The following is a 22,522-nucleotide window of genomic DNA, read 5'->3' on the forward strand; positions in this document are numbered from 1 at the left end:
ATTTCGAAAGTACTTCACTGACTATAAAAAGCTCCTTGGAGAAGGTTTATTCAGCTATATAACCGCAATTCCTTGTTTTTTTTGTTATTCATGTCATGAGTACATAAAAAGGAAAGTGCCACAGTTTAGGTCTCAGTAGTGCAAACTGCACAACATCATTTCCCGCATCAATTATAAATTTACAAATTAGCTTAATTCGTTCCCTGACAATTCAGCAGAAAAAAAATCGCGAATCGCGGCTCGCGTGTTGCATTGGTGGAGGCTGGAATCGAGTGTGGCTTTGGGAGAGGAGGGATCCTGAGTGCGCAGGTGCGGCACCTGCTCCGGTCGCACAGTCAAGATGTCCACAGTAAGGCATTCCTGAGGCAGAGAGGGGGGGGAAAAGGAGAGAGGGAGAGCAAGATGGTAGTAATCGTCGCGCATTGACACCTTCCCTGAGCAGAGCATCAAGAAAGTAGGCGGTGGAGGGAGAAGGAATGAACCAACAACAAAGAAATAGCAGACAAATATGAATGATGATTCGTGCCGGGTGCTGCTGTTTTTTGGCTCTGATTCTGTGCTCCATCCTCCAGCTTTTTGGTGCAACGGGTACGTAAGGAAGGGTCGAAATATTGCAAATGCTATTTTAAAAACATATATATAATGTGTGAATGTGTGTGCTTGTGTATGTGAGAGAAGGGGGAATAGTGAAATGCAGCGCAGGGTACGGTGGGATCTTAGTGCAGTGCAGGGTCAATATTACGCTGCATGAAGACTAGCATTGCAGATACTCCGGGTTGCAGAGTCTGTGAGAAGACTCGAATCATTTATTTAAATGTAAATTCACCCCCGCTCCCTGTCCCCCTCCTTTCCTCGCCAAGTGTAGGCTTGTGTGCAACGTTTAGATTTCCCGTATTGGGGGGTTGAATGATTTGAGACGTGTCTTTGCAGTGAATTCCAAAAACCAAAGGGAATTCGTCTCCTTAGCAACAAGCAACCAAAATGAGCAGTGAACATCTGGGGTTTTTAATTTGCTGCAATTTATCAGGTTTTTTTTTTTGGTGGGGGGGAGGGGGGGATGCGTGTACACATTTCTCTTCATAAATAAGTTATGTTCCATGCCCCTTTATTTTTTGAATTTCTCTGCAATCGATTGAAGATGCAAAGCGGAGACACTTTTTATTTTTCTCTATTCTGGTTGTCACGAACAGTTCTGCATCTGAGCAATGCTGAGAAAGACTCGTCGGTTGCAGGTACTGGTGCAACGCTGAACCACAGCAGCAATCCGATTCAGCAAGAAATAACGTGGCCTTTACGCTTGATCTATTACGTTCATGATGACAACGAGAGCACTTACCACATCCTGGATACCAAAGCCAAGAACCAGCAAAAAGATGACCAGGTAAACGATCCAAAAAGAACCAAGCAGGCAACGCGGTTGCTCCATTGCCCCCCTCCCTCACCCGCCCATCGTGTTTCTTCTCCTGTTATATAGCCTATGGATGTTAGATTTTACATATTGTGTCGGTGCTGAACGATATGCAGTAAAAGCGTGCGATTTCATGCTCCATTTTCATCCCTGTGGACTGGTTGCATTGTAGTTCTCTGCAATTGGAGACCCTGGCGAGGGGCTAATATTTTGTAGTTAACTGCTCACCATAGTTGACTTTGCACCGGAGATGTATTCCAATGAACAAGATCTTGTACCGGAGACGTATTCCAATGTGAATTTACTATAGGCAGTAACGTCATTTTTGTTTTGTATCCATACATTAATTTATAAATGCATTTGCAGACTTTGTTGAACTGTTGGCTTGGTATGGTGCCTGCACAATCAATGAAAATATGCTGTCGTAATGAGATTTGGGGAGATGAAGTAGAGACAACGAGTTTAAGCAGAGAGGAGAATTGTACAGGTTCAAGGCACAGGCAGCTGAAAGAGGGACTTGCAGTGGTGGGGCAAAAGATGTTGAGGAGTCACAGAGAAAGATAGCATGAAGCAGGGCTTTTGGGTCTGAGCCCACGTCAACCATCAATCGCCCATTTATGATGATTCAACATTAATCCAATTTCTGTACTGGTTGGGGTGGGCATACAGGGAGAGAGGACCTAATTTGAGGAAGGACATTTTTGCTATTGAGGGAGTGCAGCATAGGTTTACAAGGTTAATTCCCGGGAAGACGGGACTATCATATGCTGAGAGAATGGAGCGGCTGCGCTTGTATACTCTGGAGTTTAGAAGGATGAGGGGGAATCTTATTGAAACATATAAGATTATTAAGGGTTTGGACACGCTAGATGCAGGAAACATGTTCCCGATGTTGAGGGAGACCAGAACCAGGGGCCACAGTTTAAGAATAAGGGGTAAGCCATTTAGAACGGAGACGAGGAAACACTTTTTTTTACAGAGAGTTGTGAGCCTGTGTAATTCTCTGCCTCAGAGGGCGGTGGAGGCCGGTTCTCTGGATACTTTCAAGAGAGAGCTAAATAGGGCTCCTAAATATGGTAGAGACAGGGGATATGGGGAGAAGGCAGGAACGGGGTACTGATTGGGGATGATCAGCCATGATCACATTGAAATGCGGTGCTGGCTCGAAGGGCCAAATGCCCTTCTCCTGCACCTATTGTCTATTGTCTATCACAAAGGTGAGAGGGCATGGAAGTTTTGGAAGTTAAGGCATTGCCAGATCAGTGTAGGTAGATACATCTGGGATATGGGTCAACAACACTCTGTGAGGTCAGTGATGTTACGAATGTTAAATTTTCCAGGGTGGAGCAATATGAAGTATTGGTTTGATTAATTCAAATGGCCATAGACAGAGAATGTTGGTAGGCTGCAGTTAGCTGTGGTGTGACAAAAGAGACGAATTCAACCAGGCTTCAAGCCTGTTGTGTATCTCCTGGTCAGGACTTGTGAACGTAAGATGAGAACATCAGTAGGCATGGTTATGATGGAATGAACAAACTTGCAATTATGTGAAACTTTCCACGATCACTGATCTTGTAACGGTTTACCTTCTGAACGTCATTGGAATGACCTGGCAGCTCCTTTGTACAGAGCGATATTCCCCCTAACAGGAATATAACCTGCCTTATAGGTGTGGAGGTGAAAATACTGGCGAGGAATCAGCCTCTCCTCTTCAACTAAATTTCGTTGGAAGATGATATTCCCAAGAAGCATTGAAATTGATGGGAAATCAATGACTCTAAGCCCTGTTTTCAATCTTGAAGAAGGGTTCCCATGTTTAGTTTAGTTTAAGGATACAGTGTGAAACCAGGCCTTTCGGACCACCAAGTCCATGCCGACCAGAGACCACTCATACACTAGTTCTATCCTGTACACTAGGGACAATTTACAAAAGCCAATTAACCTACAAACCTGCATGTCGTTGAAATTTGGGAGGAAACCAGAGCACCTGGAGAAGACGTACATAATCACAGGGAGAATGAACAACAATGTAGACAGCGCCCTTAGTCAAGATCAATCCTGGGTCTCTGGTACAGTAAGGCAGTAACTCTACTGCTGTGCCACCGTGCTGCTCATTATGTCGTCTGCCCATTTCCCTCCATAGATTATACCTGACCTGCTGAGTTCTTCCAGCCTTTCCAGTTATCCAATTAGTCCTGTTCTGTGGAGATTTGGTGGCATTATACTCATTACCATAATATGGTCTGTTTCCTGTTTCTTCCAATGACATCAGATTTGAATGTGTCCAGCAAATTCTCTGGAAATCCTGTTAATGCTATCATTAACAATTTAGCAATAATATTTTGTTCCTAGAATGAAAATGTATGTAAAGGGAAGGTCACTCAGCCTATCCAAATGTTCTAGCTATTTTATTGTTTTCCAATAATCCCACACCACACACTTTTATCACGATCTTGAATTTTTCTTTCTTCTCATCTTTTTGTCCACTTCCACTGTTCTTTGCTAACTTGACGAAAATTCTAAATCTGCTTCTGTTCCTTTCGTCAGCTATTTATGTCCCTTGGTTGCCTTTTGGAAATCATGTCTTAATATACTTTTTTCAACCCCTTAACTGTTTTAAATATCTTATTTAAATGAGTATGCCACTGCCGTCACATACATCATCGGTAAGTCTGCAGAGGTATGCATGCTGAAGAAGACCATACAAATATTCCTCAAATGGAAACAATGGACCTCGTGATTCACCAGTATTCACGTCAAACAATCCCAAGTGATACAAAAAAATCTATTTAGAACTTTCACATAGCTACAAAGGATGCCAAGAGGGAATTCCGGACCAAGATAGAGTCCCAGGATTGGCACATGGACATCCGTCAATTGTGACTAGGCTTGCGTGCAATAATGGACCTCAGGTTGAATTCAGGCAGTATCACTGGCAGCAATGTGCCCCTCCTTGTCGAGATCGATACATTCTATATTCCCCTTAATCAGAAGGTCTGTGGAATGATGTAATCCGCCCGACAACCTGGGGTGCGACTGTAACTACGGTTACTGTCGCAGATCACACATTGCCTTTCAGGAGAGTACCTGGTCACATCCTCGTGACCTGCACGGCCAGTTGACTGGAGTATTCACAGACATCCTTAACTTCTCTACTCCATTCTGAGATCCCTACATGCTTCAAGACCACTATTATCCTGGTGCCAAAGAAAAGCAAGGCGGCATGCCTTACTGATGACTATCCAGTGACTCTGAAATTCCACCATCATGAAGTGTTTCAAGAGACTTTATGATGCCCATTACCTCCAGCCCTGCAGTCAGCCTTGATCCCCTGCACTCTGTCTACCATTGCAACAGGTCCATCTGCCCATAGGAACATCTAGATAACAATGATGTGCATCAGACTCCTATTTATTGATGGTACATGGATAGGAAACATTTAGAGGGATATGGGCCAAATGCAGGCAGGTGGGACTAGCCCAGATGGGGCATCTTGTTGGCATGGACAAGTTTGGCCGAAGGGCCTTTTTCAATGCTGTATGATTTTATGTCTATAAGTTCCATCTTCAACACCATAATCCCAACTAAACCCGTCTACAAACCCCTGACCCTAATAATATGCACACCCTTTGCCACTGGACCCATAGACCATAATCAGTATGGATAGGCTGTAAAATATCCTCCACAATAACTCTCAAGACTGGTGCCTCACAAAGGTGACTACTCGGCCCCTTGTTGTACTCCATGTGCATTCACAACTCTGTGGCCAAACTTCTGCTCTAACTCTCTTTACAAACTTGCAGATGACAAGTCAGTAATGGGCCTGATCTTGTGTATAGGTAGACTTAGTACAGGAAGTAAAAATAGAGCTTAGTAACATGGGATTTGAGACAATAACTTCTCCTTCAATGTTAGCTTGTTAGAATGTGTGCCCACATCGGCATCAATGGTGCCAAAGTGGAGATGGTTGAATGCTTTAAGTTCCTCAGCGTAAATATCCCAAACAGTTTGTCTTGGATCGACCACATTTATATTACAGCCAAGAAAGCACACTAAAGCTTCTACTTCCTCAGAAAATTAAGGCAGATCAGCTTGTCTTCAGAAACTCTTGCCAACTTCACCAAATGCACTGTAGAAAGCATCTTTTTTGGTCTGCATTGCAGTTTGGTATGATACGACTGCCCAAGACAGCAAGAAATTGCAGAGAATTGTGGATGTAGCCTTCTCCATCACACAGATTAGCCTCTTCATCATTGACTCCATCCATACTTTACGCTGCCTTGGGGAAAGCAACTAACTTAGTCAAGGACCTATTTCACTCCGGTCATTTCCTCGTCTTCCCACTCTCGTTAGGCAGAGTTTAGAAAATCTTGTAAGTACGCAATGCCAGGGTTCAGGCTTCTTACCCACTTATCAGATTACTGAACAGTCCTCCCATAAACAGAAACACTAACGGGGCACTTGGATAAACATGACTTCATCGGACAGAACCAGCATGGTTTTGTGAAGGGGAAATCCTGTTTAACGAATCTGCTCGAATTCTTTGAGGAAGTAACAACCCGGGTGGATAAAGGGGAACCGGTGGATGTGGTATACTTGGACTTCCAAAAGGCTTTTGACAAGGTGCCACATAAGAGACTATTGCTAAAAATAAAAAATTATGGGATTGGGGGTAATATATTAGCATGGGTAGAGGATTGGCTGACAAATAGGAAGCAGAGAGTGGGGATAAATGGTTCATACTCGGGATGGCAACCGGTAACTAGCGGGGTTCCGCAAGGGTCGGTGCTGGGACCCCAGTTGTTCACAATTTATATAAATGATTTGGAGGAGGGAACCAAGTGTAATATATCAAAATTTGCGGACGATACAAAAATGGGAGGAAAAGTTGGGGATGAGGAGGATAGGAAGAGTCTGCAAATGGATATAGATAAGCTAGGTGAGTGGGCAACAACTTGGCAGATGAAATTTAATACTAATAAATGTGAAGTCATTCACTTTGGGAAAAAAAATGATAGGGCAAGTTATTTTCTAAATGAGGAGGAGCTGCGTTGTAATGCAACGCAAAGGGATCTAGGGGTATTAGTACATGAATCACTAAAGGTCAGTATGCAGGTGCAGCAAGCAATCAGGAAGGCCAATGGAGTTTTGGCCTTTATTGCTAGGGGGATTGAGTATAAAAACACGGAGGTCTTGCTGCAGCTGTACACAGTATTAGTGAGACCACATTTGGAATACTGTGTACAGTTCTGGGGTCCATACTTAAGGAAGGATGTACTAGCCCTGGAGGCAGTGCAGCGAAGGTTTACAAGATTAATTCCTGCAATGAGGGGATTGACATATGAGGAAAGGTTAAGTAAGCTGGAGCTCTACTCTTTGGAGTTTAGGAGAATGAGAGGCGATCTCATTGAAACATATAAGATCGTGAGGGGCCTTGATCGGGTGGATGCACCGAGGATGTTCCCAATGATCGGGGAAACTAGAACTAGGGGACATAGTTGCAGAATAAGGGGGGGCTCTTTTAGAACTGAGATGAGGAAGAACTTCTTCACCAAGAGGGTGGTTAATTTATGGAATTCACTGCCCCAGGGAGCAGTGGAAGCAGAAACGTTAAATATATTTAAGTCTAGAATAGATGGTTTTTTAGCTGCCGAGGGGATAAGGGGCTACGGGGAGAGGGCAGGGATATGGACCTAGGTATGGTTAGTATAGTAAGACCTGAGTGATCTCCTGGACAAGTGTCGATCGCCTGGATTGGGGTCGGAGAGGAATTTCCCGGATTTTTTTTCCCGAATTGGACCTGGGTTTTTATCCGGTTTTTTGCCTCCCCCAGGAGATCACGCGGTTCTTGGGGTGGAGAGGGGTGATAGCGGTATGAAGGGGAGGGTAGTGTCTTGTGTTCTGTGTCTTGTGTCTACTGTTTGTGGGTAAGTGTGTCTGTTTAGTGTTCAGCCATGAGCGAATGGCGGTGCGGGCTCGACGGACCTGGTGGTCTACTCTCGCACCTACTTTCTATGTTTCTATATTTCTAAACCAGGGTGTAGTCCCAATCTCCCAGGTAATATTTATGCTTGGGAATTTGAAGCTCTCAGCCATCTCCACTTTAGCACCATTGATACTAATTGGGGTATGCACTCTACCTTGCTTCTTGACATCAATAACTAGTTCCTTCATAATCTACCTTACAATGAACCTTGGACTTTCTCTCTGTAACTAATACCATAATGCTGTAACACTATGCACTGTAGTATTTTTGACTGTTCTACTTGTGCATGACTTGATTGTACTCGCGTATAGTATGAATTGATTGAACAGCATACAAACAAAAGTTTTCACTATATATCCGTACAGTTGACAGAATGAACAGTGTGGTGTGTCAGTAATCTCTGGAGTGGGGTCAAGTGCTGATATACCTTGAGACCCTTGATCATTGACCCCCTTCTCCCGATGCCGCTGGCTTAGGAAAGTATGAATGTTGGCAAAGAATAAACCCTGGTTCATATGCAGCAAAGTCTACTGCAGTTATTTACCCATACACCCCCAGCAGTGCCTCCCAAATCCGTGACCTCTTCTGCCGGGATGGACAAGGAATTCCGATGAATAGGAACACCACCGCCTACAGGCTGCCCATCAAGTTGTGCACTTTCCTGAGTTAGAATATGTTCACTGTCCCCTCATTGTTGCTAGGCCAAAGCCTAGAACTCCCTCTTCGACAGCATTGTGGGCGCACCTTTGCCAGAAGGATTGCCAACCCCTGCCTTCTCGAGGGCAATAAATACCGACCTTGCCCCAAAAATGAACATTTAAGTCATTCCTTTGAGTGAATCGCTTGCTGAACCAGGCATTGTTGTTTACTGTATGGTTACTGGGAGATGGTTTCAAGAGTTGCCTCATAAAATTATCCCATTGTGAGTTAGGTCTTGTGGAGTAGGAGGGAATATTGGAGGCTGAAAATTGTCCTGTTGTTTCAGGTGACAAATAATGATTTTATCAAAAGGGACAGCACAGTGGTGCAGCGGTAGAGTTGCTGCCTTACAGCACCAGAGACCCAGGTTCGAGCCCAACTATGGGTGCTGTCTGTACGGACTTTGTACATTCTTTCCGTGATCGCATGGGTTTTCTCTGGTTGCTCCAGTTTCCTCCCACACTCCAAAGACGTACAGGTTTGTAGGTTTATTGGCTTTGGTAAAATTGTAAATTGTCCCTAGCATGTAGGATAGTGCTAGTGTCCGTGGTGATCATTTCCGGCCTGTCTCTGCGCTGTATCTCTAAAGTCTAATCAACTGAGAATATCTCTAGGCTTTATTGGAATAAAATTTTACTTTTCACTAACATTGTTTAACTCGTGTTCACAGCTTGAGTACGCTCAACAATTGAGCTTTTGGAGTTTGTTGGGATAAGTCATTACAACCCTTGCTGAGCAAGATTAGTTCTATCCTAAATGTCAGTTTTTATCCTAATGCGGCTTTTTCACGGGGCGACTTGACGCAAGATGTAACCAGAGTGAAGTGGTCGTGGTCTAGCACGATATCACACGATATAACGGGGTGTAGATAAAGAGTTCCCACGGTACTCGGCATTTATTTGTTATTTGTTATTTGTTATTTGTGCGAGTGACTTGTCCGTCTCCCGAGCTTTCCCGTTAAATCTTGAATGAACATTGTGAAGTATTGTTAAATCATCACATGGCACAAATTATGTCACTTTTTTTTCACACACTATAAATATCCTCCCTTGGTTGAATTGGCTCATTTGGAGACATGTTTTACTGTGTATGTGGGAGACACAGATGGACTGAGCACAGTACCTCGGTCTTACTGTGTGTGGGAGAGGGGGAGAAAGAGACGTACACTCACAGAGGCAGAGTCTCTCAGCCTGTGTAAGAGGGAGGGAGGGAGAGAGAGAGAGAGAGGCACACACAACACCCATTCCTTTTATCCAGATGCTGCCCGTCCAGTATTTTATGTCTGTCTCCAGTATTACTGTGTCTATCATCGGCGCAAACCAACATCTACAGTTCTTTCCGACACATTAGAGGATACCGTCTCGCCATCACTCGGATTACCCGCTTCATTTCCATAACGTTGCCACCTCTCTTTACTTTGCTTACTGAAGCCTGATCCTTGTCACACCCAGTGCTCTATCGCCCAGCCTCTCATCTTTCAATCGGGTTCGGCCAGGAAGGAACTGCAGATGCTGGATTAAAACGAAGATAGACACAACATGTAGCTCAGCGGGACAGGCAGCATATCAGAAGGGTCTCGACCCGAAATGTCACCCATTCCTTCTCCCCAGAGATGCTGCCTGTTGCGCTGAGTTCCTCCATTTTGTGGCTACCTTGGGTTTATCCAGGATCTCCCCGTTGATGTCCTAACTCGCTTTGGTTTGTTATTATTGTCTCATATCGAGAACCAGCAGATACAGGTTTAGGTTCGGGGGGAATGATTTAATGAGAGCCTAAGGGGTAACTATTTTACGCAAAGGGTGGTGGGTGTATGGAATGAGCTATCCGTTAAGGTAGTTGAGGCAGGTATTGTCGCAATGTTTAAGACGCATTAGACTGAAGCATGGATAGGATAGGTTTAGATGGTTATGGGCCAAACGCGGGCAAGTGGGACTAGTGTAGATGGGACATATTGGTCGGTGTGGGCAAGTTGGGTCGAAGGGCCCGTTTCTACGTTGTATGATTCTATGCAGGGAATAAACTTTTGTTTGCGTGCTATACAATCATATCAGATAATGCTATACATGAATATAACCAAGCCACGTACAGTCTGAAGAAGGGCCTCGACCCGAAACGTCACCCGTTCCTTCTCTTTAGAGATGCTGCCTGTCCCGTTGAGTTACTCCAGCATTTTGAACCGTCGAGTTACTCCAGCATTCTCTTTAAACCGGCATCTGCTGTTCCTTCCGACACATGCACAAGAACACCAGGTAGAGCGAAGAGGAAAATACCAGAGTTCAGAATATATGTTTTCAGGACAGTTCCAGGGGGAAAAAGTCCAATGTCCGCATTGAGGTAGGTTGGTAGGTCGGGTCAGTGCCCAAACGAATGGAAGGAAGAACCGTTCTGAAGCCGGATAAGAATAGGTGGTCGGCGCGGACTCGGTGGGCCGAAGGGCCTGTTTCCGCGCTATATCTCTAAAATCTGAAGTTAGGTAATGTCTAAAGGAACTGCAGATGCTGGTTAATACGCACAAAAGGACACAAAATGTTGGTGTAACTCAGCAGGTAAGTCAGATCTGGGAAGAAAAACATAAAAAGCTGGAGTAAGTCAGCTGGTCAGGCAGCATCTCTGGAGAAAAAGAATAGGTGGCGATTCGAATCGGAACCCTTCTTCAGACATCCTAATCGGAATTGAGTCTGAAGATGTGTCTCGTCCCGAAACATCAGCTATTTTTCTCCAGAGATGCTGCTTGACTCGCTGAGTTACTCCAGCTTTTTGTGTCTCTCTTCGGTTTAAACCAGCATCTGCAGTTCACTCCTTACACGGGTCTCTGGAGAACATTGATTGGTAGCGTTCCGGACCCTGCTTCGGAAAGGCATCGATCGCTAGTCGGCGAGGACTCCGAGCTGTATCTCTCAAAGAAGTACATGTGAAAAAATTTTCACGGACCATAAAAATGCGGGACCTTTCAGTAAAGTCCCTTTTAAAGTCCCTTTTAAAGATTATAATTATTTTCTTGAATCTCATTAACATAACTCATGAATAATTTGATGTCCATATGCGGATGCAAATCTTTATTTTTTAAATTAAATCCCACAGAAGACAATTTTTACTCACCTTCTGTCCCCTCTGTCCAGCTTCTGGGTTCACCGTTCCCAGGAGTTCCCACGGTAACCGCAAGAGTTATTACGGATTTCGCACGGATATCGCACTGGCCACTATGTTCATATAATGTTGCAATGCTCAACCACAAGTGTAGAAGTCACTCTTGGAGAAATTCAAACTTGCTTGAATTTTCTCCCTAGTCACCAAGTTACACGATTACCTGCCGTTAGCGCCACGGTGGTCCACGGTGGTCCACGAATGCCGTACTGTTATCGCACGAGGTTCCCACGATGTTAAACTCTGGTTAACTCTTGCGTCAAGTCGCCCCGTGAAAAAGCCGCTTAAGACTACAACTCTAGTCTAGTCTCCCCTTGGAGGAAACTGCCTGTATACCACCAAGTTCAATACCGTAAACATCGCCGTATACATTGGTGAGATCGCCTCATATGCTGAACTCCTGGTGGCAGAAAACTCCTTGAATGATAAGAGTCGGCGGCTTGTATGTCCAAGTTACATGCTGGAAACCTGAGCACCAAGACCTGACCAACACCCCAGTGAAGTTTTGTGGCTCCAATGTTGACGGATGCCTTTAGGATGAGACTTTAATCGTAGTTCCTGCCTTCCTTTACAGATGTATGTGACAGATCAAATAGTATTACAGTCTACCCTCGTTGTTATGGACCTCTTTATAGCAGATTGTTGTTATAGTGGAGGGAGTGTCCCCATAGTAATCAGACACCACTGTCTTTTTAAGAACATTGGCTGCTAGTCACACTGCAGGAGGCCATAGAAATTGACAAGCAATTGTTTTGATTATCACTTGTGCGATGATACTCTATTTAACAATGTTACAAACAGCATTTAGTAATTTTAGCTTGCAGCAACAAAAATAAAATTTTGGCTGTTAGAATGAACTTTATATTTGAAAACAACTTATTATCCTGTGTCTGGGACAATAATTATCCTTAACTGACACCAATATGAGAAAAAAACTCCATAATCATGTTAATTAATCATTGGCTAGATTAAACAAAAAGCTGGAGTAACTCAACGGGACAGGCAGCATCTTAGGAGGGAAGGAATGAGTGACATTTTGGGTCGAGACCCTTCTTCAGACTGCTCAGGTAGATGAACCATTTGTTGAAGGTGTGGATCTGGTGTAGAATGAAGTAAACTTGGGGTCCGTTGTATGTTTGGGTGAGCGAGGCCCGGAGCTGCGGCAGAGTCAGAGCAAGGGCCTGTTGGTGCCGGTGCATCGCAGCCAATGCAGAGGGCAAGGCACAGGAGAACTGTTGCGAAAAACGGGCAGATCGACTGTCGGTACCTGTAATATTAGTTGGTTTTGAATTGGGATGTTAGAGTTAGAATTTGAGTTAGAATCCCCGAGGTAGAAGATGGAGGCGCAGGCAAGCACCGAGGAAACACTCGTAGCTGTGACAGCGGGTCTGGGTTAAAAAGTGGTTGTAGAGTCAGAGAGCAGGAGCAGAGAGCAGGAGGAATCACAGCGGGGCAGCAAGAAAGGATGTTGCAGAACTCTCTTCGGAGAGAGGAGGAGAACTTCTTCAAAGTAGACATATCTTGAGGAGATTTCACAGTGGATCAGATGAAATGTGTAGGAAGGAATTGCAGTTGCTGGTTTAAACCGAAGATAGACACAAAAAGCTGGAGTAACTCAGTGGGAGAGGCATCATCTCTGGAGAGGAGGAATGGGTGACGTTTCGGGTCGAGACCCTTCTTCAGACTGCTAGATTACAGCAGTGGTGGTCTTAGAAGGCATTTGCATCGCACACATAATCTACTGTAAACCTTGTTCCATGACACAATATTTTGCATCCTTGCATACTTTTAAAATAATAAGAGAAAACACTTGGATTTCTTTTTTCATCCATTAAAATTCCACAATGTTTAGGAAATCACGTCTGGCAGTGCTATCCTGAGTCTGTGGTGGGGTTGCTGGAGGTGATGTCCTTTGAATGAGGTATTAAACAAAGTATGCTCTATGTGTGCCTCAGTAAAAATAAAGATCCACAGTACTGTAGAAGAGCAATACGGTGATCTGGCCTATATTTATCCAGGAAATAACATGACTTTACATATCTCATTACTGTTTGTGGGATTTCAAAGCATATATACTAGTGTGTTCTACGTAAGATCAGCAACCTGAGCTCAAAGTGGTTAAGAACCACTTAGGGATGTCCTCCATTGTGTTTAATAAATACATTCTTGTTTTACACAAGTACTTCCTACTGTTCATTCCTAAGGAGAATCGCTGTGTTACCACTGCAAATAAGTCCCCTTTAATGCGGGGCAATGAGGAATGAATTGTTTGGGAGGTTGTTATGCTGGACTGGAGATGGGTTGGGCAATCATCCGTGTAAATTGGCAGACTTTCTACTACTCTAGAAAGCCATCTTCAGTCAGGGTGATTTGCTTCTAAAGATGGGTGCTTAATGGTCAACATTGACACAGCTCCGAATGGGGGGAAAAAAACTGCCAGAGCTGTTGAACATGTGAAATCAAAACAGAAAGTGATGAAACCACTAAGCAGGTCTGGCAATATGCGCAGAGTGAGAAACAGAACTGGCAAAGGGTCTTTGGCCTAAAATATTATCCCAGTTTCCATAGATGTGGCATTGAGTGAAACTAACCAATCAAACTGGGCCAAGACGTAGGGCCCCTGTAGTGGAGAAGTCATTGAAAGGAGCCAATGAATTCTCACCAGGAAGTGTTTCCTGTCTTGGTGTGGGCAGCCATTTTACAGCACAAAAATGTGTACTGAGGGCAGCAGCAATTGAGTCATTTATCTGATATATTGTGATTGTGATCACTTCCAGTAAATAAAACCCCAATTGATTAGATCCATAGCGTTTCAATGCAAGGGCTGCATGTGCAATTGTAGAAATTTTCATCTGCTTCCTAGCCTGAATGGTTAATGGACATTAAGGACCAAATACATTCAGGGTAAAAAGATTGCTATTATTATTATCAGAAGAATATTTCATATGAACCTGCTTCAGTTTTGTCTTTAAGCTATTCACAGCTCAATACCAAACATTTCAGAAATGTTTGCCGCCAGTAATTGGATGTGAATGACAGGTTATTTGGAGTGAAGGACAGAGCTTCACTGCCTCTGGAAAATGATGCCAGATATTAGCCGTAAGTGCTCTCAGCCGGCCTTATCGCAAAAGGAGCCAATTTATTAAATATCATAATTCATTGCTTAGTGGCATAATTTCAGTTTTTCTCACAATTTAGCCAAAAGTATAAACTGCACACTAAAATGCTCCGTTGCATATCAGAAGGACACAATGGTTTTACCAGATAATAGGTAACAGATTTACACAATGTCAGAGGGAGATGCAGCATGAAAACAGGCCTTTCAGCCCACAATCAATGCTGACCATTAATTACCCATTTCATCTGATCCTGCACTAATTCCATTTTGTCTTCCTTGAATCGTAGTCAATTTCCCTCCAGATTCAATGACTGTTCTACATAAATTACCCTGGTAATCTGCACGTCTTTGGCATCTGGGAGCACCCGGGGCAATGTCCATCTCTATACGGACAACATTGATGGTCAGGATTGAACCCAGGTCTCTGACATTATGAGGTGGCAGCTGTGCCACTATGCAATCCATCTTAAAATATTACCTCAAATGCAACTTAAAAGTCCGTTCTCTTGATGATGAGTTGTGTTTTGGCAACTCATGCAGGATGATGCAGGAGAGTATTACTCGAATTGATATAGAAAAAATTGAAGGATTCAGCAGATGAGACAGGCACTGGGGAAAGAGAAACAGTTAACGTTTCCTGCTCAAGACCCTTCACTTCTGATGAATGGACTTAGATTCTCTTTTCATAGATGCAGCCTCGCCTCTGGAGTGATTCCAAGTTTTTCTATTTCAGATTACTCCAGGATAATCCGGGAGAATGAGAGCTTCATACATAGGGGTTATAGCGAGTCACGCCCAAGGTACAAGAAGAGAGTAGATGAGTGACAATTAGGAAAGGCAGTACTCAGAGAGTGCAGGTGATCCCTGTGGCCATTCCCCTTCAAAACAGGTATACCCTTTTGGATACTGTTGAGAGGATGACCCATCAGGGGAGAGCAGCATAACAGTCAGGTCTGTTCATTGAACCTGGCTCAGTGGGAAATGTGATGTCAGGTAGAGCCTTAGTGGTAGGAGATTCCTTAGTTACAATGACAGACAGGAGATTCTGTGGCAACATTGAGATTCCAGGATGGTGTACTGCCTCCTCGATGTCTGAGCAACTGCATGCCATTCTCAAGGGGATGGGTGAGCAGCCAGAAGTTGGGCATGTTGGCACAAATGACATGGGTAGGAAAAGGGAAGAGATCCTGCAAAATGAATATAGGGGGTTAGGCAAATGGTTGAAAAGCACGACCACCAGCGATCTCCAGATTAATCCTGGTGCCACGTGCCAGTGAATGTTTGAACAGGAAGATAGAACAGATGAATGCTTGCTTGAGGAGTTGGTACAACGGGCAGGGATTCTGAGTTTTGGACCATTGAGATGGTCTCTGTGGCAGAAGTGACCTCTACAAGAGGGACAGGTTGCACCTGAACTGGAGAGGAACCATTATCCTGGCAGGCAGGCAGGCTAACTAGTGGTACTCGGGTGGGTTTCAATTAGATTAGCAGGAGGGCAGGCTCCAATGCAGGACTGAGGCAGGTGAGAGGCTGAAAGTTAGTATGGAATGTGATGAAAGGAAATTCAGTGACAGGATAGGCAGGAGCATGGCAGGCAACGGGGAAGGACTGAATTAAATTGCATTTATTTTAAAGCAAGAGGCCTGACCGTTAAGGCGGATGAACTTAGTGCATGGTCAAATACATGTGACTGGGATGTTGTAGCCATTATGGAAACCTGGCAATGAGAAGGATAAGACTGGCAGCTTAATGTTCCAGAGTACAGGTGCTACAGGCAAGATAGACTTGGGAGTGAAAGAGGAGGCGGGTGTTGCTTTAATGGTTAAGGAGGGTCACACAGCAGTAGTCCAAGTTGACATTACTAATGTTGTCCAGTGAGGCCATATGGGTGGAGCTGAGTGATAAAAAGGTGATGTTTAAGAAATAACCTCTTCTTCTTGTGTATGGCGTGCACAGCCTAAAGTTGTAGGACAACTTGTTCTCTTTGATCTTATTTCATTGTGCACGCCAGGTTGATTGCATTCGTCGAAACAGGGCAGACCACGTGAAGGTTGCAATCTCCCACCCCAAGAAAGAACTGCAGATGCTGGAAAAATCGAAGATAGACAAAAATGCTGGAGGAACTCAGCGGGTGAGGCAGCATCTATGGAGAGAAGGAATAGGTGACGTTTCAGGTTGAGACCCTTCCTCAGACTGCTGTTGGGGGGGGGGGGGGTGGAAAGATGGGCGGGAAAAAGTAAGGAAGAGGCAGTGACAGTATGTTTGTGGGAGAGCTGGGAAGGGGGAGGGGAAAGGGAGAAAGCAAGGACTATCTGAAATTAGAGGTCAATGTTCATACAGTTGGGGTGTAAACTACCTAAGCGAAACATGAGGTGCTGTTCCTCCAATTTGCACTGGGCCTCACTCTGGCAGTGGAGGTGGCCCAGGACAGAATGGTCAGATTAGGAATGGGAGGGGGAGTTGAAGTACTGAGCCACTGGGAGATCAGGTTGGGTAGTGTGAACTGAGTGGAGGTGTTGGGCGAAGCGATTGTCGAGCCTGCACCTGGTCTCGCCGATGTAGAGAAGTTAAGAAGGTGATGATCATCTTGTTGAGATTGTACTATAGGCCCCCAAATAGTCAACAGGAATTAGAAGACAAATATGCCAGGAAATTGTAGGAAACAATGACCAATACCTTTGTCATTGTTGGGAATTTTAACTTTCCCAATATAGACTGGGACTGTCATGGTGCCAAGTGCTTAGACAGGATGGAATTTGTCAAATGTATTCAGGAAAGTTTCATAGGAAAGAATTGCAGATGCTGGTTTAAATCGAAGGTAGATACAAAATGCTGGAGTAACTCAGTGGGACAGGCAGCATCTGAAGAAGGGTCTCGACCCGAAACGTCACCCATTCCTTCACTCCAGAGATGTTGCCTGTCCCGCTGAGTTACTCCAGCATTTTGTGTCTACTTTCAGGATTGTTTCCTCAGGCAATATGTAGAGGGCTCAACAAGGGAGAGGGAAAACCTAGAATCTAGGTTTGGGGAATCTAGAACCAGAGGACATAGGTTTAAGGTGAGAGGGGAAAGATTTAATAGGAACCTAGGTGCAACGTTTTCCATACAGAAGGTGGTAGATGTATGGAACGAGCTGCCAGAGGAGATAGTTGAGCAGGTACTATAACAACATTTAGGACATTTGTACTGGTACATGGATAGGAAATATTTAGGGAGATATGGGCCAAACATGGGCAGATGGGACAAGCATAGATGGAGCACCTAGGTTGGCATGGGCAAGTTGGGCTGAAGAGCCTGTTTCCATGCTGTATAACTCTGTGCCTCTATTGCCAGCATCTTGCAGTTTTAAAAATCATTTTGCAGCATTATTTCAGATCTCTGGATTAGCAAAATTAATTCAAGAGATGATTAGTAACCTGAAATCGAGAATACGTGCATTAGATTGAGACTCTGATGAAGGCATGTTGGTGGAAAAGTGTGTTTTTATCTTTCTAGATCAGAGCCACTCTTCTAAATATTGGCAAATGATCCAAGATACTCCTCAGAAACTGACAAATTGGGATAACAGGCAGGAGGAGGATCTAGTTTGAGGAGTGGTGTGTATGAGGGAGAGTGAGGTTTGAGCAACTGAATTGTATAACTTAAAGTTTGCATAGTTGAAGGCTGCAAATGGTTGGTAAAGGAACTGTGTTCCAGGCACTCTCTGGGGGAAATTGGCCCACTCCAAATCTCCCATAAATCTTTTACCCTTTGCACTAATTTTACATCCTCTAGTCCTGTGGTTTCTGGTTTGTGCCTGAAATATCTCGGATATTAATTGGATTCTTTATCTCTATAACCAAAAGTGAGTGCCTACATTTGTAAATGCAATTGGTTGTTGTTGGTCATGTGGCTGGAGAAATGAAGGGAGATGTTTGAGTAAGAGGATGTAACCAAGTAAAATCATTGATGAGCATGTCACTCCAGACCCAATGATGGAAGGAAAGGAAGGGAATAATTCAGCGGGTCAGGATCTCTGGAGAACATGGATAGGTGAAATTGGGACCTTTTCTCAGACCGATTCAGTTGACTGAGTTATTCCAGCACTTTGTGTAATTTCATTTTAAAACTAGGCGCCGATGCCGCATAGTCTGCACCTGCGGGCCCCTCTTCACCAGTTCTCACGACTTGTTGTGGCTCACGTGTAGCCCCCGACAGGGCGCACTTTCTACTGGCCGCTGCCATCTTCCCTTCCTCTCAACTGCTGTTGCTTCCAAGGTGGAGTATGTCGGCGACTCCGGGGGAGAAGGATGAGGTGGCGGTAGGGGGAGGAGGGAGCAGGGTGAGGAAGGAGGGGTGGGGGGAGACAAAGCCACTGCCCACAGCAAGATGCAGCTTTTTAACACAAAGGGTGATGGGTGTTTGGAACAAGCTGCTAGTGGAGGTAATTGAGGCAGGGAATATCCCAACATTTAAGAAACAGTTAGACAGGTACATGGATAGGACAGGTTTGGAGGGATGTGGACAATATTTGAGCAGGTGGGACTAGTATAGCTGGGACATGTTGGCTGGTGTGGGCAAGTTGGGCTGAAAGGCCTGTTTTCACACTTTACTACTCTATGACTCAGCAGCAGGTGAAAGTGAGGGAAGTCCATGGAAGTTGGGATGTAATGTTAATGAGTATAGAAGTTGGGATGTAATGTTAAAATTGTACAAGGCATTGGTGAGGCCAATTCTGGAGTATGGTGTACAATTTTGGTCGCCAAATTATAGGAAAGATGTCAACAAAATAGAGAGAGTACAGAGGAGATTTACTAGAATGTTGCCTGGGTTTCAGCACCTAAGTTACAGAGGAAGGTTGAACAAGATAGGCCTTTATTCTTTGGAGCACAGTAGGTTAAGGGGGGACTTGATAGAGGTCTTTAAAATTATGAGAGGGATAGACAGAGTTGACGTGGATAAGCTTTTTCCATTGAGAGTAGGGAAGATTCAAACACGAGGACATGATTTGAGAATTAAGGGACAAAAGTTTAGGGGTAACATGAGGGGGAACTTCTTTACTCAGAGAGTGGTAGCTGTGTGGAATGAGCTTCCAGTGGAAGTGGTGGAGGCAGGTTCGATTTTATCATTTAAAAATAAATTGGATAGGTATATGGACAGGAAAGGAATGGAGGGTTATGGTCTGAGTGCAGGTAGATGGGACTAGGTGAGAGTAAGTGTTCGACATGGACTAGAAGGGCCGAGATGGCCTGTTTCCGTGCTGTAATTGTTATATGGTTATATGGTTATATTCTGTCCGTGACTGCGGCCCGATGAAAGCGTTGTCCCCATGAGCTACAACATGAGCCGCAACAACATCTGTGTCACTGGACCATGCAGTGAGCTCTAAACAGCTGGGGAGATTGTGGGAGGTGGAGATGGGTCAGCAGGTCATTCCATTCACATTTGGCTTACACTTTATTTGTTTTAATTAAGTTTCCGGCACTCTCTGGTGGTTTAGAGACACGAGAAGGGTGTCATTAGTGGGCATGGGGTGTATTGTTGTTTCATTGACATGTGATCTCTATTGGTCTGGAAAAACGGATAATCCAGAAAGGCTCTGGAACCGAGGGTGCCAGAACATCGATGTTTTACCTGTATTCCTTTTAAGCCACTGCTTTTGTTGAAACAACTGTCTTGTTCCTTACAGGAACTCCTGCTCACTGCCAGCAGGTGGTGACTTGAGTGTTAGCATTAATTGGCACAGGAAAGCTCCATTAGCACTGCCCTGCACTTGCCCCCGTAAGATTAAGGTGTGTTTTATGCACATGCTTCACATTGATATACTTAGATCAGGTTCAATAAATGGTGACCTCCAGGTGGAGTTTAAGTGGATGACATCGTCATGACTGAAATTAAACCCATATTTTGTCAGCAAGTGATTACACTTACGAACCTTTAACGGAAATTCAGATGACTACACTGTAAAAGGCCATTAGCTATCAAGCCTGAGAATTAGCAAGCAAAGGTTTTTTTGTTAATGGTTGCGAGAAATCACGATGAACTCTGACAACTTTGTTTTGAGATACAGTTGGTCACAACTGTGTGAGCAAACCCTACCACACTGTATCATAATCAGTACCTTTCTCAAAGTTTCAAGAGGTTATTGATCATATGGTGGTGCAGCAGGTAGAACTTCTGTCTCGCAGTGCCAGAGATGCAGGTTCGATCACAACATTCGGTGCTATATATGTGGAGTTTACATGGTCTCCCTGTGAGCACATTGTCAATCAAACAGTATTGCTGATTTGGTCTGTGTCTGGTTTTGCTGCTGACATGATCCATAATCGATGTCAGGTTTCTACACTACCACCTGGTGCAATGCGGGCAGCCATGTTGGTTAATTCAACTTACGACGGAGCCTACAGTACTCATTTTGATTGTCTCTGTATATATTCTACTGAAATTACTTGTTATGATATATAATGACTCAGTATCAATAGTACTTTGCACACACATGATTTTCCTTCCACATCTCAAAGACATGTATGTAGGTTAATTAGCCCCTGTAATTTATCCTTGGGGTTGGTAGATAACAAAATACTCAAATGGGAGTTGAGAGAGCTAAACTTAAGATTACAAGGAAATGGAGAGGGGGCAATGGGACTGATGGAATGTTCTAATGGTAGCCCGCATGTGACTGAGGGGCTGAAAGGTGTTATAAGATCTGCCTTCTAACTTTGTTTTCTATATAATCCTGAATGTTTGAACAAATCCCTAGACTTGTTTTGGCCAGTGAAGTAATTTTGAAGGATACCCCCACTCAGTAAAGTAAGTTCAGCAATCTCATTGAACATGGATCGGAGGACATTCTGTTTGTAGAAGGATATCGACCCGAAATGTCACCTATCCATGTTCTCCAGAGGTGATGCCTGACCTGCTGAGTTGCATCAGCACGAGGGACCTTCCTAGTTGCACGTGCAGTGTTTTTCCTCTTTACTTGAGTCAGCTATCATGATCTTTTATCAGTCATTTTGCCGATTCCACTAAAACTCTGATAATCGGGTACTTCTCAGACTTTGATGCTGAAATAGCAGATTTTCCAGACTCTGGAAAGTGAACCAAAATGTCACATGTGACCAGATGGCATCACATAAAGGAATACATTAAAACGTGCTTGTAAGAGATTAATCTTATTCATTGCCTTATTCCTACCTACAGAACTTTCATGCATGTCTGCTAAATATATGAACATTCTAGCTTTTTAAAATTCACAGAGTTTGTATGATAAAACTGAGTTATGAAAAAAATGCTTCCGTGTGAGGTCACACACGTGGCCAGTCATATTTGACCTCTGACCCTAAACAAACATTGTCAGCATAACATAAAAATCTTACTTGATAAACTTTAAAACAAATATGAATTGTATATACAGTACAAAACAATATACCTGTAATGCTTTCAGAATTAAAGAGATGTATTCCAGTTTTTCATATTTTTGGTCACACACATGACTAAGAATGGGCCATTGTAATTTCACTATCTTTCCAGGCGAAATACTACTATAATAAAGTTTCCTGTCACCCCAGTGAGTTTAAAGGAAGCCTGAAACATACGGCACTCCGTAGCCAAGATCCAACTCGTGTTCCTGACCCTAATGCTCCTAATCTCAACCCTCTTCTTGGTGGCTCAAATTCTGGACTAATGAGCGAGCTAAGTGCCCAGATGCCAGAATTTCCGATTAAATTTATGTCGGATTATTGGAATTTTGTGCAAAATATTTCTGTTTTTGGTAGCGCCATCTTTCCTTGGGTCACCATGTGTACTTAGAGCTGGATTTGAACTCAGTTGTGTTTTAAAAATTTTGAGATTTAAAAAATCAAGTCTGTAATTTATCCCATCAGATAAAGCATAAAAAGAAGTTTAATTTGACACCTAATTCACTTTCATATCTCAAGTTATGGCCATTTTCATACTGGGAAATGAGCATCTTGTTCCCTATTGATTTTCTATGGACATAACAAAAAAGCTGTGATCGTGGACAGTCAAAAGCCCATAACCTTCTTAAAAATTAAGAGAACTGAATGAAATTTTCAGTTATCGTAGATTGAACCATTCTGAAACAAATATAAAATAATCTTTCTTGGATGACCTGAAATTAAAGCATATAATTAGTTAGTTACCCAAGTGTAGCTAATTTCAAACTTCA

At 43.7% G+C, this 22,522-nt stretch overlaps 1 protein-coding gene across 3 annotated transcripts in view; it reads left to right on the forward strand.

The window, feature by feature from the left end:
* Positions 1 to 295: 295 nt before the first annotated feature.
* Positions 296 to 22,522, forward strand: part of adam23 (ADAM metallopeptidase domain 23) — a 142,219-nt gene continuing 119,992 nt past the window's right edge. For 2 of the 3 annotated variants that reach the window (XM_033024369.1, XM_033024371.1), the window contains exons 1-2: positions 296 to 588; positions 1,191 to 1,381. In XM_033024369.1, coding sequence (XP_032880260.1) covers positions 513 to 588; positions 1,191 to 1,381 — 267 coding nt within the window. In that variant the 5' untranslated portion in view covers positions 296 to 512. The remainder of the gene's footprint in view (positions 589 to 1,190; positions 1,382 to 22,522) is intronic. The other variant, XM_033024370.1, reaches the window with a different exon arrangement.

The sequence above is a fragment of the Amblyraja radiata genome, chromosome 7 (assembly GCF_010909765.2).
Source record: "Amblyraja radiata isolate CabotCenter1 chromosome 7, sAmbRad1.1.pri, whole genome shotgun sequence".
NCBI classification, from domain to species: Eukaryota; Metazoa; Chordata; class Chondrichthyes; order Rajiformes; family Rajidae; genus Amblyraja; species Amblyraja radiata.